Source organism: Chroicocephalus ridibundus, chromosome 25 (assembly GCF_963924245.1).
Source record: "Chroicocephalus ridibundus chromosome 25, bChrRid1.1, whole genome shotgun sequence".
Lineage (NCBI taxonomy): Eukaryota > Metazoa > Chordata > Aves > Charadriiformes > Laridae > Chroicocephalus > Chroicocephalus ridibundus.
Window position 1 is genome coordinate 2,259,331 of NC_086308.1, and position 18,887 is coordinate 2,278,217.

The 18,887-nt window shown below is 51.9% G+C and overlaps 2 protein-coding genes across 2 annotated transcripts; one reads left to right on the top strand and one right to left on the bottom strand.

Moving 5' to 3' along the window:
* The first annotated feature begins 9,698 nt into the window (after positions 1-9,698).
* Positions 9,699-10,619, top strand: LOC134527049 (olfactory receptor 14J1-like). Its single transcript, XM_063359394.1, has one exon. It carries the CDS (start codon positions 9,699-9,701, stop codon positions 10,617-10,619), a length of 921 nt encoding a protein of 306 aa, XP_063215464.1.
* A 7,019-nt stretch (positions 10,620-17,638) lies between these two features.
* LOC134507663 (olfactory receptor 14A16-like) lies at positions 17,639-18,574 on the bottom strand. Its single transcript, XM_063318451.1, has one exon. It carries the CDS (start codon positions 18,572-18,574, stop codon positions 17,639-17,641), a length of 936 nt encoding a protein of 311 aa, XP_063174521.1.
* Between the last annotated feature and the right edge of the window lie 313 nt (positions 18,575-18,887).

Below are 18,887 nucleotides of genomic sequence, written 5' to 3' on the forward strand. Positions count from 1 at the left end.
GGGCCTCACCAGTGCCCAGTACAGGGGGACGGTCACTTCTCTAGTCCTGCTGGCCACACTGTTCCTGATACAGGTCAGAACGCTGTTAGTCCAACCTGGCCTTGTGCCCCGGGATTCTGGGTTGGTTGGGTTGGAGTTTGGGGTGGATTTTGGTTTTTTTAATTTGGCTTTTGGATTGGATGTTGAGTTTCCTGGACTGGATTCTTTGGGTTGGATTTTTCGTGTTGGATTTTTGGGGTTGTTTTTTTCATTTATTTATGTTGTTTTTTGGGGTTCATGTTTTGGGGTTGGATTTTGGGTTTGATTATGGGTTGGTTGGTTGGAATTTTGGGGTTTGATTTTTACCCTGGGTGGGCGTGTCAGGCAGCCATTGTGACATGAGGGTGGCAGGGCCAGCGCTGAGTGTCTGGCGGTGGTGGCATGGCAACCGCTGATGTGCTGCCCGCAGTGGTGGGGCTGCCATCGGCAGGGACATGTTCAAGCAGGTCAGGTTCCTCCAACGCCGTCGAAGCTGGCCTTGAGCACTGGGACTTTGGGTTAGTTGGGTTGGATGTTGGGGTGGATTTTGTTTTGTTGGGTTTGGATTTTGGATTGAATTTTGGATTTTTTTGGGTTGGAAGTTTGGGGTTGGATTTTTGGGGTGGATTTCGGTTTTTTTCAGTTAGATTTTGGGTTGGATTTTGGTTTTTTGGGTTGGATTTTTGGGGTTGGACTTTTTAGATTGGAATTTTGTGGTTGGTTGGGTTGAATTTTGGTTTTTTTTGGGGGGGGGTTGGGTTGTTTGGAGTTGGGTTTTGGACTTTTTTGGGTTCAATTTTTTGGGTTGGGTTTTGGGGTTGGGTTTTTTGGGTTTGATTTTTACCCCTGCGCAGGCGTGTCAGGCAGCCATTGTGACATGAGGGCGGCAGGGCCAGCGCTGAGTGTCTGGCGGTGGTGGCATGGCAACCGCTGATGTGCTGCCCGCAGTGGTGGGGCTGCCATCAGAAGGGACGTGTTCAAGCAGGTCAGGTTCCTCCAATGCCGTCCAACTGGGCCTTGACCCCTGGGATTTTGGGTCGGTTGGGTTGGATTTGGGTTGTTTTGAGTTGTTTTTTTAGGGTTGGATTTTTTGGGTTGTATTTTTTGCCTGTATAGTTGTTTTTCGAGTTGGATTTTGGATTTTTTGCATTGCTTTTTTGGAGTTGGTTGGGTTGAATTTTGGGTTGGGTTTTTTGGTGTTGTGCTTTTTCATGTTGCTTTTTTTGCTTTTGGGTGTTTTGATTTTGGGTGTGTTCAGGTTGGGTTTTGGATTACTTTGGGTTCGATTTTTTTGGGTTGCATTTTAGGGTTTTTTTTTTGGTTTAGTTTTTGGCCTTGATTTTTCCCTTTTCGCGGGTGTGTCAGGCAGCCATTGTGACATTGCTGCGGCATGGCCAGCGCTGATTGTCTGGCGGTGGTGGCATGGCAACCGCTGATGTGCTGCCCGCAGTGGTGGGGCCGCCATCGGCAGGGACATCTTCAAGTGGGTCAGGTTTCTCCAACCCCGACAGACCTGGCCTTGGGCCCTGGGATTTTGGGTCGGTTGGGTTGGAAGTTGGAGTGGGGGTTTTTTTAATGGTTGGATTTTGGCTTGGATTTTGGAATTTTTGGGCTTTGCTTTTTTTGGCTTGGATTTTTTGGGGTGGATTTTATGTTTTTTGAGTGATATTTTGGGTCAGATTTTGGGCTTTTCCGGTTGGATTTTTGGGGTTGGATTTTTTGGATTGGATTTTTCAGGTTGGTTGGGTTGAATTTTGGGTTGGGTTTTTTTGTTTGGGTTTTTTGGGATTGGGGTTTTTTGGGGTTCGGTTTATGTTTTTTTGATTAGATTTTGGGTTTTGGGGACTCGATTTTTGGGGTTGGGCTTTTTGAACCCTGGGATTTCTAGTTGTTTGGAGTGGATTTTGGGGTGTTTTGGGTTGGTTTTTTTGTGTTGGGGGTTTTTGTTGTTGGGTTTTTCTTTTTGGGCTAGATTTGTTGGGGTTGGATTTTTGGACTGGGCTGTCCCCAGGGCCCTGCATCCCCCATGCGTTTAAACTTGGCTGTCTGATACCAACCAAGTCCCTTTCATTTGGCTGAAAATAAAAGTATTCCAGTGCTTGACAAACCTTTCAGTGAAGAAATGTTTTTCCTACTATCCAATCTAAACCTTCCCTGGCACAACTCCTGGCCATTTCCTCTTGTCACGTAACTCGTTACCTGGGAGAAGACACCAACAGCCACCTTGCCACTTCCAAGCCTGTAGTGCTGCATTGGGTTTTTGTGACCCAAGTGTAGGACCTGGCACTTGGCTTTGTTGAACCTCAGACCACTGGCCTCTGCCCATCGATCCAGCCTGTCCAGATCCCTCTGCAAAGCCTTTCTACCCTCAAGCAGGTCAACACTGCCAACCAACTTGGTGTTGTCTGCAAACTTATTGAGGGTGCACTCGATCCCCTCATCCAGATCATTGATAAAGACCTTAAAAGGAACTGGCCCCAGTTGTAGGCCCTGGGGAAAACCACTTGTGACCAGCTGCCACCTGCATTAAACTTTGTTCACCACCACTTTGGCCACTCTTTGGCTCAGCCATCCAGCCAGGTTTTCACCTGGCATAGAGTACTCCCGTCCAAGCCACGGGCAGCCAGTTTCTCAGGGAGAATGCTTTGGGAAATGCTGTCAAAGGCTTTTCTAAAGTCCAGGTAAAGAACATCCACAGCCTTTCCCTCATCCACTGAGTGGGTCACCTTCTCATAGAAGGAGATCAGGTTTGTCAAGCAGGACCTGACTTTCATGAACCCATGCTGACTGGGCCTGATCACCTGGTTGTCCTCATGTGCCACCTGATGGCACTCAGGATGATCTGTTCCATGATCTTCCCCACACCGAGGTCAGACTGACAGGGCGGTAGTTCCCAGGATCCTCCTTCTGGCCGTTTATGTTGATGGGCGTCACCTTTACTAACCTCCACTTAACTGGCACCTCCCCGCTTTGCCAGGACTGATGAAAAATGATGGAAAGCGGCTTGGTGAGCATCTCCGACAGCTCCCTCAGTACCTGTGGGTGGAACCCATCTGGCCCCATAGATTTGTGTATGTCTAAGTGCTGTAGCAGGTCCCTCGCTATTCCCTTTGGATTATGGGGGCTTCATGCTGCTCCCCATCCCTGTCTTCCCGCTCAGGGGCTGAGTACCCAGAGAACTGCTGGTCTTACTAGTAAAGACGGAGGCAAAGAAGGTATTAAGTACCTCAGCCTTTTCCTCATCCTTTGTCACTATGTTTTCTGCCATATCCAATAAAGGATGGGGATTCTCCTTAGCTCTCTTTGTGTTTCTAATGTAATCATAGAAACATGTTTTAGTGTCTGTTATGACATTAGCCAGGTAAAGACCTAGTTGGGCATTGGCCTTTCTAATTTTTTCCCTGCATAACCTCACAACATCCTTGTACTCCTCCTGAGTTGCCTCCCCCTTCTTCAAAATGTCATAATCTCCTTTTTTCCCCTGAGTTTGAGACAAAGCTCTCTGTTCGGCCAGGCCAGTCTTCTTCCCCACCAGCTTGTGTTTAGGCACATGGGGATGGCCTGATCCTGCGCCTTTAAAAGTTCCTTCTTGAAAAACGTCCTGCCTTCCTGGACTTCTTTTGCCCTTCAGGACTGCCTCCCAGGGGACTCTGTCAACCAGGCCTCTCAAAAGGGCAAACTGAGATAACCAGGTCCGAAGCCCAGAGAGTTATTGCCATTAGGCACCTGCTGGTGGTGGAGGGAGGGTGCAAACCAGGGATGAGAACAGCTGTTTCCAGCTTGTGTGCATGCCTCACCCTGGCAAATGGGGAATGCCCACGGCTTGGGGTAGCCGTGCCCAAGGAGCTCACCTTGCTTGCCCAGGGAGAGAGCAGTGTAGGGGCAGCAGTGAGGGACTTCAAGGCAGAAAGAAGAAAGGAAATATCAGGGGGTGTCATGCAACAGTGAGCTAAGTTGAGTTTTGATCCTGAGGCAGATGAAGAAGGGGGATGTGCTGTTTGGTGCTGGGATGTGGAGCTACATACGGGATTCCAGGAACTCTGGGGCTTGGAAATCTTGCGCAATAAGTGAGCATTAGCAAGGCTTTGGAAGAAACGGGATGGACTGTGGGGAGCTCACAGGCACTGGCAAATCCTCAGAAACCCACAGCTTGGTGTTGGAAGCAAGGGAGCAGACCCAGGCACAGGAGAGTGTAGCTGTGTTTTGGGGATGGCCAAGGGCCTTGGTGGGGCTTTGACACCCCAAGAGAACGGAGACCCTTGTCTGCTCAGCTGTGGCTTCTGTCTCTTCCACTGAGCTCAATGAGAGGACACCAAGTCCTTACAGCTCCAGCGCCTTGTTGCCTCCTCACCCACCCTCCACAGAGCCTGGGAGGTTCCTACTGCTGACCTGCACCTGGCACCTCATCACTGCCACTACACCGAAACAAAGCCCAGAGCATCTCAAGAGGCAATGGACATCCCTCCCCAGGGGATGGGCGTCCAGGCTTGGCCATCCTGTTTGGTGAAGCACATCAAGGCCTTTCACAGTGATTTCCACATTTAAATTTCTTCCCGGCCCATGTGTCTCCGACTTCCTGCTTCACCACACCACAGGGACAGGAACTTTGTCTGCTCCTTCCCTGCATGGTCTCTGCAGTGAGGGACTTCAGCAGGGTCTGATAACACCCTCAGAAACCTGGAGGTTTGCTGCTTTTACTTCTCGAGAGGACTAGTCAATCTTTCAGGATCTGCACTTCAGGAACTCGGCACCAGAGCACTCATTACCACAAAAAACACACGAAGGCGCCAAGTCTGGGCATAAGTTTCCTTTAGTCTTCAGCTCTTCAGCTCATTAGAGAGATTTCAGGAGTGCAGTCAAAATGAAAAGATGTCCAAGCAAAGAGGCCAAGTCAATTTAACGCTTGATTTTGAAGAGCCAGTTCTGCATTAATCCCAACACATTTGGGTAACAGAAATGTCTTCGGGAAGAGTCTGCCCCATCTAGACCCATGTGGATGGACTGGCACAGCCACCCCCAGCAGGCGGAATCCCCATCTCCTAGGCTGAGGCACGCAGTCAACATGCAAACCTCTGCAGTGCCCACTTGTTACAGGCCTCCAGGCAGAGTGTGACTCATTCCACATGACCCTCTGAGCCTCTGTCAGCTCATTGTGCTTCCTCTCCGCATCCCTGCAACTCTCAAGCCTCTGGGAGCTTTGGCTTTGGCATCCTCCCGACATCCTGGGGCCAGGTTTCTAAATGCCTCCTCTGCAGCTTCCCCGCCTTCCACCTCCTGTGTGCTGCCTTTTTGCCCTGCAGCCCAGTCCGTTTATACCAGCAGCCTCCTGAGATGAGTGTTTCTCTTCATGGTATTCCAAGACATCATTCCTGTGCTTGGAGGAGGCTGTGCTGTAATGCCTATATGACTTCCCGAGCTCCTTCCCCCTTCAAAGCTGCTTGCCATGGCACCGCTTGTATCAGTCCCCTGAGTACATCAAAGTCTTCTCCTCTGGAGCCACCCACGTGTGTTCCTCTGCTGGCCTTCCTCACTCCTCTTTGGCCTCTGGGACCCCGCTATTTCCTGGTCACCCCAGCAAGGCTGACACTAATTATCACATCCCTGACCAGCTCTTTTTTCTTGGCCAGGACCAGGTCTAGGTGAGCATCGCCCTTCCTGGCCCAGCAGGCAGCTCTGCTAAGAAGTCGTCTCATGATGCTCCAGGCTGCTGGCACCTTCTTTCTCTGCCTGGCCAGTGAATGCCTGGGCAATTACTGTTCCCCACAGGAATCTCCTTATTTACCTGGAGACTTCTTTGCGTTCCTATTTAAGACTTGTTCTGCCTACTGTGCCTGATCATGTAGTTTGTAACTGCCAAGACAGTGTCACCCTTACTGGCTTCTCCTCCCATCCTCACTCACACAAGCTACTCACCCTATTGCCCATCTCATAGAGGAGCTCCATAGATCTGAGCTGCTCCTTCACACAGGCGGCATCCCCCCATCCTCATCCTCCCTGCCGCTCCTTCCAGCAGAGCCCGTGTCCTTCCATTGCAGCACCACAGCTCAGCAAGCTGTGCCACCACATCTCATTGAATCCAAAATCATCACAGGGCTGGGACAAGACACGGGGATCCTCCTGGAAAGGGCACAGTTGGGCGGCAGCAGCTCAGCTGTGGCACCAGGGTGGAGCGCAGACTCCTCACAGGGAAACCTGAGCACCGATCCTGACCAGAACAACCATTGTCCATCGAGCAGTTTGTGCTGGGCTGGGCTGTGCTGCACGTACAGCGTGGCCTTCACACCCGTGCTGTGCTGCACAGGTCCCTTGGCTGCAGGACAACCTCAGCAGCATGTTGTCACGCAAGAGCCCGCAGACAGGTCCCACTCTCTGCCGGACATTACGCCTCCTGCGAGGCCTTGCCTGTATGCGACCCTGCAGCAGGAGGTTCTCATGGAAACTTCCTTTCTGTTTGAGTGTAGAGATGGTGAATAGTGTTGTTCCCTGTAAGAAAATCCTACAGTAGCTTGAAAGAGAAAAACAGGAGACTGTCTTCTGTGGATGGGGTCTGCATGGTGTGCTGTGTTCAGTTCAAAGGCCCATTTAATGCACACATCCTGGAGTTCCCACCAACTAAAAAGACATAGGATTGCCCCTGGGATACTCTCCGTACAGTGCTAGACCACATGAACAGCGTTTCAAAACATACATTATGAAGTGGGAGTGCCTTTCTTACTGGGATCATAACAGACCAACACTTCCTAGTGAAAAATCACTCTCTCAGCACCCCTGGATGCAAACCTCTGGACCCATGGACTGGTAAGGGTGTAGTTTGCTCCAGTAACCCTTGACTTGATCCCCATCCACTGCTGGTTGTTCTCCTCCAGAGTCCTGCCTCAAAGCACCAAGGCCTGGGAGACCTCGCTGCTGGTAACTGAGGCAAAGAGGACATTGAGTATATCGGATCTACCTACACCTACTTCTACTAAATTCAGCACTGGTCATACATTATTCTCTTTTCTTCGTTTAACTGTTCCTGAATTACCAAAGATCCTCTTGGTGCCCTGGAATTCCTATTTGAGTTTCAGTTGAGTTTTGATATGCACCACTGCTGGATCTGGAGGATGCTGCCCTTGAGGACAAGATGTATGCAGGCACACTGTGAAATCTATTGGTCTTTTCATTGATTGTATCATCAGGGCAGTGAGTGAAGATCCCCGTGTGACGTGCTCCATGTCCATGCAATGCCTGCAGCTGTTGTGTGGAGAAGGGACAGCCCTCGCCTCTCTGATGATACCTGATGACTGATGCCTCTGACTGAAGGCACCAGTGAAGGGAACAGACACCCAGCTGCACTCTCTGCGATGCCATTAGAGGCACTGGAGATCTGGTAAATTGAGCTGATGGAAAAGAGAGAGACCAAGCTCTCCCTATGGCCAGGACGGCAGTTGTACATAGGAATTCCTCTAAAAACTGCCATTAACACAAAGAGGAGAAGATTCTTACGGCCCTTGTTTAGGCATCAGCTGTCATTTCGCTTGGCCAAAGGGCTTTCCCACCAGGGTCATTCAGGATCCCTGAGACGATGCCCTGTCTCTATGAACGGCTCCAGCAGAGCTTGCGGTTATCTAATAATAAGAGCAAAAAAGGTGATATTTTGATGTAACTTTGAGAGGAGAATTAAAAGTTCTGGAAAGAAGTGTCTCTGCCCAGCTGAGGGAGGGAACATGAGTGGTGACTTCATCCTGTTTCCCAGCAGGTTCCCCTGGAGCCCCAGGGACAGCTGGAGGGAGCCCCGAGGGGGCAGAGAAAGGGCTGCCTTGGGCTGGTCCTCTGCTGCTGAGCTTGGCTGGGCTCCTGGCATGGAGGGAGCTGATGGCAAGCGGGCAGCGCTGCAGAGAGACAGCTCTGCCCAGGAGCAGCTCCTCTGCCAAGCGCAGCAGGGCTGAGGGCACTGCCTGCAGGCACCCGAGAGGAGCCAGGCACAGAGAGGATAAAGGCAGCTGGGAGTGGGAGGAGAGTTCTGAGCTCGTTCTTGGGGAAATCTTCACGCCTGTTGACACAGTCAGTCTCTGGCTGTGGGGCAATGCAGGGGGGTCTCCTGGAGGAATGTTCTAGGGCTGGCTGAGAGGAGCTGTCAGGATGGCTCTCCTGGCTTCTCTGGTGTGGAGAAGGAGGCCGTGCTTCCGAGCAGGGATGCCCTGCTGCACCATGGCAGCGACAAGGAAGGAGGGCTGCCTTCTGCGAGGGACTGTGGCAGGGTTTTGAAGACAGGTGGGTGTGCAGGCAGGGGTGCCCAGGGCTGTCCTTGAGAGCAGGGTCCCTGCAGCCCAGGGCTCTGTGTGCCGGGGCAGGGACTCTGCTGCTTGCCAGGGTCAGCTCTCAGCCTGCCCAAGGAGTTCCCCCCCGAGCATCTGTGGGGAGAAGCTGTGGGGAAAAGGAGAGACTCCCCTCAGGGCAGGGTCCTTTGGCTCTTTTTCGAGTGTGTGCTGTGTGGGTCAGGGCTGCCCACAGCTGCAGATCTCCCCCAGAGCACTGGCAGAGGCAGCATTTACAGAGGAAAGACAAGGCAGGGGCTGCCTGGAAGATGAAGACATTGCAGGGTCTGTGCTCTCAGCTGTCTCCTGAGGGAAAGGAGCTGTCACTGGTCCACTGAGGGATCAGCAGATCTGCCAGAAAGCTCACAAAGTGCCTTCAGCCCCTCCTCTCCCTACACACAGCACCAGCAGCACCTTGGCTTCCAGCATCAGGCTTTCTCTCCTCTCCTCCTGAGGAGCCACAAAGAGGGAGATGGCCCTGGGCAGTGCCCTGCTGCCAGGAGGGGTCTGCAGGGCAGAGCTGAGCCCCCAGCGGGTGGGATGGGCTGTGGGAGCAGGGACAGGGAGGAGACGTGGGCACAGAGCAGCAGCTCCTGGCAGGGGCAGCTCCAGGCAGCAGAGACATGGGCAAGGGCCGGGGGAAACTGCCAACACGCACTGGGGAGGGGGCGTTCAGGCATCTCTCTGTTGGTCCTTCACTGGAGATGTCCTCTGGGTGGTCTTTGGTGGGCAATGAGCTGACTCTCCCCTCAGAACATCTCATTTCTTGGACCCCAGACTCTCTGCTTTGCCTGTCCTGCTGGGCTTGCCAGCTGCCCCCAGAAAGGCAGAGCTCTCCTGTGGGATCCTAGGGAGGGCTGAGCCTTTCCCTGGGGGTCGGGCACTGTCCTCGCAGAGTCCTTTGATTGTCTCTGTGAGGGGTTGTGTCCTGCTCTCTCCATCACAGCTCTAACTCTGGTTTGGGAAAGAGAAGAATGTGTGTATTTGTCCTTTCAAACAGTGCTCCACTGTTCCCATATGAGTTCAGTTATTTGTTTGGGTTTGTTTTTTAAGAGGAATTTGTGTGTGAAGTCATCTTCAAGGCAGCACAAGCAGAAGCGCAGGGCAGATGGAAAAAAGACTGATGGACACTGCAGCTCTCCTGGCTTTGCACTAAACGACAGAGAACAGAGCCTTGTGTCCTGTCCCGTCTCAAGACTCCACATTTTCAGTCATAAACATGAGGATTTCTACCCCTCAATAGAACAATCGCCAGATGTGATAGTAGAAAATTAAAACCACATAATCTCTGAAAGCAGACTGTCTTTGCTATAAGGCGTCTGTCCTAATTTTTTCCCGTTTTTTTCCTCCTTTGGACAGAGCCCCCATACCAAGAAACAGCAAATGTCCAACAGCAGCTCCATCACCCAGTTCCTCGTCCTGGCATTCGCAGACACACGGGAGCTGCAGCTCTTGCACTTCGGGCTCTTGCTGGGCATCTACCTGGCTGCCCTCCTGGCCAACGGCCTCATCATCACGGCCATCGCCTGTGACCACCGCCTCCACACCCCCATGTACTTCTTCCTCCTCAACCTCTCTGTTCTTGACCTGGGCTCCATCTCCACCACTGTCCCCAAAGCCATGGCCAGTTCCCTGTGGGACACCAGGGACATCTCCTACTGGGGATGTGTTGCACAAGTCTTTTTTTTCTTTTTGTGTGCTGCAGCAGAGTTTTATCTTCTCACTGTCATGTCCTATGACCGCTACGTTGCCATCTGCAAACCCCTGCACTACGGGACCCTCCTGGGCAGCAGAGCTTGTGTCCACATGGCAGCAGCTGCCTGGGGCAGTGGGTTTCTCCATGGTCTCCTGCACACGGCCAATACATTTTCCCTACCCCTCTGCCAGGGCAATGCCCTGGACCAGTTCTTCTGTGAAATCCCCCACATCTTAAAGCTCACCTGCTCAGACTCAGGCTACCTCAGGGAAGTTGGGCTTCTTGTATTAGGTTGTTTTTTAACTCTTGTGTGTTTTGTTTTCATCGTGGTGTCCTATGTGCAGATCTTCAGGGCCGTGCTGAGGATCCCCTCTGAGCAGGGATGGCACAAAGCCTTTTCCACGTGCCTCCCTCACCTGGCCGTGGTCTCCCTTCTTGTCAGCACTGCAGTGTTTGCCTATCTCAAGCCCCCCTCCACCTCCTCACCATCTCTGGATCTGGTGGTGGCAGTTCTGTACTCGGTGGTGCCTCCAGCACTGAACCCCCTCATCTACAGCATGAGGAACCAGGAGCTCAAGGATGCCCTCTGGAAATTGATGAACAGATGACTTTCTGGCTTCTGAAAATCACTCATAATGTAATTTGTTGCAGGCCAAGCCCATTATCTGTAGTTTTTGTTAGGTTTGGGTTTGGGTTGGCGTTTTTTTGTTAGTTTTTTTTTTCCCCATTCTATAATGCTGTCTACAAAGAATGTTGTTATTTTTGCTGGTTTTATCTATGCATCTGTCCAAATTTATGAGACCCACAGGCTGCATAAAATTAGGTTCTCTTCTCTCTTCTTTGTCCTCTTAAAGTATATTTAGAACCTTCTAATGACTTTTTTGCTCAAAATCTTTTCTCTCGGGGATTCTCTGGAGCTGCAGGGTCAGAGGCTGTGTGCAGAGCTGGAGGGGAAAGAATCCCAGTACTTTCATTGCACTTCACTCCTCTGGCCGTGGTCTCACTGTTTATCAGCACTGCCATGTTTGCCTACCTGAGGCCCCCTCCATCTGCTGGTCATCCCTGGATCTGGTGGTGGCTGTGCAGTACTCAGTGGTACCTCCAGCAGTGAACCCCCTCGTCTACAGCATGAAGACACAAAATCTCAAGGGTGCCCTTTGCAAACTACTGGCATAGGATCTACTTCAGATTAATAAAATGCCCCTTATCCCACTAGAGTTCCCACTGTATCTCAGGAAAAGCCAGGACTAATTTTGTTCGCTTGTGTATTTGTTTTTCCTTTTTTTTTTTTTTCCCCTGTTCTATTCTCCATATTTATTCTATTCCTGTGGTATTATTATTCTTGGCCTCCTGCCTGTTTTTATCTTGACCCAAAGTCCCCAGCTACATATCCATTCAGGCTGCCTTTTTAGATAAGCTCAATAAAGAAGGGAGCAGAAAATTATTAGTCTCCGCTCCCATCTCTTCACATCTCCTCTGCAGCTGGGCAAGCCGCCCCAGCGTACAAGAGGGGTTCAGGAGGCAAATGTCCATCTGTCCCATGGAGGATCATCGCCGGAGACCCTTGGGTCTGCCCTTGCCTGCCTCGCTGGGCACTCTGTCTCTGCTGCCTGCGAGTCGGGGCTGCTGCTTCCCTGGAGCCATGGCCAAGGACAGCAGCAGGACGAGGCCTTTCCAGTGCTGGTCTCTCCTCACGTCCCCACTGCCCTGCTGTGCCCTTGCCTTTGTGTTCCCCCGAAGGCCTCGTGTCACTGGTGACAGTCCTGTTGTCTCTACAGTGCCATCCCTGTGACTGTGGGTAGCAGCAGGTGATGTGAACCTCTTTATCATAATGAAAATGCCTCCTCAGGGCAGGGTCAGAAGGCTGGACCCCTCTTCCAAAGCTGGTGTCTGGATTACACCCAAGGAGCTGCTCCCTCAAAAGGACTTCCCTCCTCTGTGGTTCTTGATGGTTTCAGGGCGATGGGCTCAGAGTCTCATGGGAATATTTTTCAGACCAAGGGCTGAATGGAGACCTCTCTTCATGGTTGAACATGTCCGCTAAACAGCAACTGGTTTTTGACATATGGGTGTGGTGCTGCCCCACTTGCAGTGGGACTGATGCCAGATTTCATCCTGGAGAAGAATTGGAAGCTGCCCAGAGAGCTCAGGGGATCTGCAGGGACAGTGTGGGAGTGCGGGTGGGCAGTGAGGGGCACCTCATCAAACGAGTGACCATCCAAGGGAATGTGTCCCTGAGGAAAGGACAAACCTGTGGAGCCCATGGGCAAACGAGGCCCCTGCAATGCCAGGAGAGGCTGTGAGGAGCCAGCAGGCAAAGGGACAGAAGACTGGAGAGTCGTTCAGGACACCCTCTTGGAAAGCCCCACGGGCTGGATCTAGTGCAGCCCTCCCCTGCCCTTTGTGCCACTGGAGACACCCCTTGGTCCTGCCCAGCCCGGTCCTTTCTGGCTGAGCCAGGAGGAAATATGGAAGGGGGCTCAGCAGCAGTGATCCCTTTCTGGCTGGGTCTGCTCCTCACCCCAACCAGTGTGGCCAGTGCAGGGTCACCCCATGGCCCCAGGGCACCACAGCCCCCTCCCTCTGCAGAGCAGCACCTCCAGCTCAGGGCCCTGTGGGGAGCAGAGGGTGTCAGACTGGATGCACTCTCCTGGGGAAGGGCTCTCTGGGAAGAAAGGGTGACCAGGGAGAAGAGCAAGGGAGCATTTCTGTGCCTGAAGGAAAGAAACCATGGGAAGGAGACACCTCATTCTTTAGGCCCCGACTCAGGGCAGGCTGCTCTGTGCCTGGAGCAGGACTCTTGTGCTGGCCTGGGGAGAGGGGCTGGCACTGAGGGGACACAGACCATCTGTGGCCCAGGCACTGCGGGAGGCCACCAAAACAGGAGGGCTGAGGGGGACAGAGCCCTGAGGGCTGCCGGGGTACTTTGCCAGGGAGATGTCTCCCCACCCTCGAGCACACCTGTCCCATGCGGTTCCAGCACAGTGGGGCCATTGGACCGTTAATGGGGCAGCAGGGCCCGCCTTCCCATTGCTCTCCAGTTTCCCATCCCCTTACTCCTCGCTCAGGCACATCCCTCTAAACTCCCCAGGTGCTGCTTTGAGCTTCAGGCAGTTGGAAGAATGCCCTGGTCTTTCAGCAGGCTGATAATCTCTTCAGCCAAATCCTTCCATGTGTTTATATCTGTCATATCCCATCCATCTCTCTCCCATACTTGGAGTGAGGTTATCCCTTTTGGATGGTGACCCTCGCTGGAGGAGGTTCACCAGGTTGAAGAAGCCCATGTCTCTCACCGTCCCCACACAGGGCACATGCTTTAGGCCCCAATCCTCAAAACTAAGAAATTCCAACTGAACTCAAGAAAACAGGTTTCGGCATCAAGGGCACATGACCCTGGCACAGGGAAAAAGCCTGAGAGGCTGTGGAGTGTCCTGTTGTGGAGACACTAAAAACCAACCTGGACATCTTAAGGGACCTGCTCTGGCTGACTCCCTCTAGGGCAGGGGGATTGAACTTGACGATCTCCAAAGATCCCTTTCAATCTACATGATTCTGGGAGGACATGGAAGTCCAGTAAAGGGCTTTACGTCTAGAGTAGATGCTTGTGAGGTCCCTTCTGCCTGAGAACCCAATAGGCCAGCAGCAGGCCAAGGTCTGGCATGTTGATTGTGAGGTCACCGCTGCTATAACAGCGGGCATCTGCTTTGGATGCTCATTTTGGGGTCACCCCTGTCTCTGCAGGTGGCAGGTGTGGAATAATTACTAAATTGGCCAAGAATACAAAAGTACAGCATTGTTCACACATTAAGGAAAGTCATAAAATCAAGAGGCTTCTGAGGTAGAATACAGCTGCAGCTGGCACACGAAGAATGCAACATCTGCAATTCCGTGTACAAGGTTGTTTGTGAAACTACACGAGGGATGGAATGGAACACGATTGTTCCGTGGCCTTCCCTTGTGACGAATAGCAGATATGGGGACGAGATGGTACTACGGAACTGATAAGCGGCCTACACGCTACCCGAGCCAACATTTCGTCAAATGTTGATGAAATGCTGTCCTTTGTGCGAACTTTGCTCACTACAATGTACCAAAACACACCTCCATCCCGGAGGCTGCCTGCCCCCAAGGTGCGACCACTCCTCCTTGAGTACACAAACCATAATAAAAGTATTAATGACTAAAGTCACTCAAACTCCACTTTGAAGAAAAAAAAATAGTATAAAAATAGCCTGAGAGAGGGGGAATATGGGGGAAGACACCAAGACAAGTCAGGAGAACTCCATCACTGACTTCCGGGACCAGTCGACGGGCTGAGCCTTTCTTCCCCCCCCATAGGGACGCCTTTGGGTAAGACTTAGATTAAACCGAGTGTTTCCTCGGGGAACTTAGAAATTTCTCTAGAGAATCTCTTTCCTACATTTGTAGCCAGGCTGTATCGTTTATAACTTTGTCGCGTGTTTTGTATACTTAACAATATCTTTATTTGCACGTGCTTTACAGACAGTGTATTTATCACCAGCAATCCTAAGAACCTGTATATCTGTTGTTTAAATAAACTGCACTGTTTCAGTAGCTGGTCGTTTCGGTGTCTCACTGAACGCGACCAAAGACTCGAGAGTGGCCGTGCTAGTTCATGAGCACGACTAGACTGAAGGTGCAGTCCACTATTAGTGTATCCAAATCGTGATAGTTTAATACATATCAAACGTGATTGGACTGACAGTGCTGAATTGGGCATCACTCAGAATTTAATCCCAGCCTCACCTGGCCTCGCACCCCAGTGAGGAGTGTTAGAACGCAAGGGGGTTTATCTTCTGCCAAAACCGCTTGGCCCCTTTTCATGCAACAGGGGTGATGGCTTCGTGACATCTGTGTGTCTCTGCCATCCCCTGCCCCTCACCCCTGGCCCCAGCCTGGCCTCCCTGGCTGCTTGGTGGGGTGGTGCCAGGCTGCTCTGGGCAGGGGAATCTCCTGTCTCAGCTGTGCCTTCCACCTCAGGTCCAGGGCCATCTCTGCGGTGAAGATCCTCCGGGTGCTGAGGGCGCTGTGGCCTCTGCAAGCTGTTCACTGGACAAAGGCACTAAAGGTAAGAGGGAGGCTGTGGCCGAGGGGTCCTCAGCCCATGGCAGTCCTCAAGGGAGGTTCTGTGGCCGGCAGGATATAAAGGATCTCCCCTTGAGCAGGGACACCCGCTCAAGGCTATGTTTACTTCTCGAGATTGAGAGATTCTGTGCCACAACAGATCCTCGGTAAGTGACTGATAGCATGTAACCTTTGAAATCTTAGCTAAGTGATATAAAGGACTGATTGCGTATTCATAATCCTTTAGGCATAAACCATTGAGGAGTATGGGACTAAGACTGGATCCAGCCGCCCCTGGACTCCTCTCTGAGAAGGAGTTTAGAAAGCAAGGGGGTCCTCTCTGAACCTCGTGACTCAACGGGAGGGTCTTCCTGACAGCTCTGTCCTCTGTGCAGTAAATAACCAAGTGTTATCTTAAAACGCTGTCACATTTACCATCAAACTGTTAAATCCCTGTTTTATGTCAATCAATGCATTGCTGCTTCTCTCTATGACTGAAGTGCATTGCTCCATCCGTGACAAATATTAATAAGAAAATAATGGAATATATACAATATATACAAAACCATGTCAAGCTCCCAGGATGACGATCGTGTCACCGGCAGGCACTGGGAAAGCCCCAGACTGGAGTCAATGACGGAAGGGGACTGAACTCAGGGGCTGGATTCAGGAATGCACAGATCGGGAACAAAGGCAGACCAACAGCCAGAGGAGTCCTCCTGGGACACTGGACATTGAAGAAAGAGCCTGACCCTTTGATCCCTCAGCTTTTACACTGAGCGTGGGGCAGGTGGGATGGAATACCCCCTTGGTCAGTTTGGGATCCTGTCCCCTCCTCCCCGCAGGTGCCGCCCCTCTACGCTTCTCCGCTTCCCCCCCTCCAACGGGGCAATAACACAGTGAGCTGAGCTTGGCTGTGACAGCAATAAGGATGAGCAGGTGTGGATGCCGAAGAACCTGCGGACACGGCACCCGGAACGAGCCCTGGAGTTCTCATGGCTCTCACTGGCGGCGAACCGCGGGATAAGTAAACAAGCCCTAGCTGCACAGCACCTGGGCCATGGTAAGGGGAAGAAAAGGAGAGAGTGCTGCCGGCGGGCCACGTTGCTGAAGATGAATAGTTTGTCTTTGTTTACACCATGTGTGGTATGTGTGGTATGTGCTGGGTAATCACACGATAAGGATGTAGCAGTGGGAAATTGCTAGCTCTCTTGCAGAAGGTATTTAAGGAGGCTGTTGCCTAAAATAAAGCGATTTCGTTTGTACACCGAAACGGGGTCCGTGCCTAATGGCCACAAGCAGGAGCCCCTCTGCACACCATTCCTTGGTATTAATTATAAACAAGCCCTTACCACTCTGGAAGCGGGCTATGGTCATAACATTATGCCATGAACTTCAGAGAGTCAGAAGAGGCTTAACTGAAAAGTAAAGTTCCTAAAAAGAAGGTCAGTTCTGTTTTACCTCAAACCAGGACACTGTCTACATGAACTGACCTCCAGACGCTGTCTCACAGGCCTTCAAGGCACCTCTAGGAACAGCTGATGGCATTTGTGCTACTCAGGTTCATCCCACCACCCCCGCACGATGGGCATGCTTACGCCTCGTCTTTATGATGCAAACACGGAGTTCTGAGCCAGTCACTCCGCGTCCCTACGTGGAAGGAGAAGCAACGTCTCCGAGCAAGGGTGAGCGGCCAGTGCTGGAAATGGTGGTGGTTCTTGGCTGGTCTGTGACGATTGCCCTGGGGAAGAATCCCCAGGGTGTCCAGTGAACAAAGGCACAGACCAGACCCTGCTCTGCTGGACCTTCCTGTTCCTCCCAGGAGCCTGGCTGTGCAAGGACACTGCTGTGTGCTCCCACCCTGCACACTCGCTCGCTTTCACTCTTCACTGATGTTTTTTCTCCTGGGCACGTTAATGTCCACATGCTTGAGAGCCATTTTGGCAAGAGACCTGAGCCTTCAGGCACTGCCCTGAGGAGATCCCCTGGTATGATGGAAATGCTCTTTTGGAGGCCAGCTCTGTCACAGAAGTGCTCATTCCCTGTCCCTGCCTGCAGCTACAGGACCACCACACCGCAAAACTGCCGCCAAGCTTCAAGAGCACTCAGGCCTTATACCAAGAGACGAGCTAAGAAGGGGAGCGCTGAAGTGGAAAGTGAGCAGCTCTGGGAAGACCAAGCGCTGGTGCTCCTTGTCAGTGCTCCGGTGCCGGGACTCTTTTCCCCTCCACCTCTGCACACAGGATCTGCCCCTGCAGCTCAAGAGAAGGTCTCAAAGGAAGGATCAAACAATTCATTGAAGGTCCTTTGTTTTCTTAAGACACAGAGAGAGCATGTCTCCTCCTTCACACAGCCTGTGGGTCACACCACACAGAAGGTGAATAGATACATAATTGGAAATGGCATAACATAATGACATTTTTTGTGGACAATATTATAATAAAAAAAAACCAAACAACCAAAAAACCCCCCAGAAACTCACAACCAAAACCAACCTGCAATGAGTTCCATTCGGAGTGATTTGCAGAAGAAAACAAGCAGCTCAATGCTTCTGAAAACATCCAGATACCAATTTCCACACTGCATCCTTGAGGTCCTTATTCCTCATGCTGTAGATGAGGGGGTTCACTACTGGAGGCACCACCGAGTACAGAACTGCCATCACCAGATCCAGAGATGGTGAGGAGGTGGAGGGGGGCTTGAGATAGGCAAACACTGCAGTGCTGACAAGAAGGGAGACGACGGCCAGGTGAGGGAGGCACGTGGAAAAGGCTTTGTGCCATCCCTGCTCAGAGGGGATCCTCAGCACGGCCCTGAAGATCTGCACATAGGACACCACGATGAAAACAAAACACACAAGAGTTAAAAAACAACCTAATACAAGAAGCCCAACTTCCCTGAGGTAGCCTGAGTCTGAGCAGGTGAGCTTTAAGATGTGGGGGATTTCACAGAAGAACTGGTCCAGGGCATTGCCCTGGCAGAGGGGTAGGGAAAATGTATTGGCCGTGTGCAGGAGAGCATGGAGAAACCCACTGCCCCAGGCAGCTGCTGCCATGTGGACACAAGCTCTGCTGCCCAGGAGGGTCCCGTAGTGCAGGGGTTTGCAGATGGCAACGTAGCGGTCATAGGACATGACAGTGAGAAGATAAAACTCTGCTGAAATGAAAAAGACAAACAGAAAGAGCTGGGCCACACATCCTGTGTAGGAGATGTCCCTGGTGTCCCACAGGGAATTGGCCATAGATTTGGGGACAGTGGTGGAGATGGAGCCCAGGTCGAGGAGGGAGAGGTTGAGGAGGAAGAAGTACATGGGGGTGTGGAGGCGGTGGTCACAGGCGATGGCGGTGATGATGAGGCCGTTGGCCAGGAGGGCAGCCAGGTAGATGCCCAGGAAGGTCCAGAAGTGCAAGAGCTGCAGCTGCCGTGTGTCTGCGAACGCCAGGAGGAGGAACTGGGTGATGGAGCTGCTGTTGGACATTTGGTGCCTCTGGGCATGGCTGACCATTGAAAGAGGAGAAGACATTGACAAGTTACAGCTGACTTCTTGAGTCAAGCCTAAGCTATTTCCCCCAACATCCCCTCAGAACTACTCCTCTTTCTCTGAGGGAGCTCCACTCATCTTTTTTGTGAGCTCAGGTTTTTGCTGCTGAGTGAGGGCACTTGCTCTGAAGGGGCAGAAATCCTCATCTTTCCCATTGCTCTCAGCCTGACCACTGGTGAGCCCTGAGCGATAAATGGGCTCCCTGTGCCCTAATGCAGAGTCAGGAGAGCCGGTCTGCCCATGAGTGACC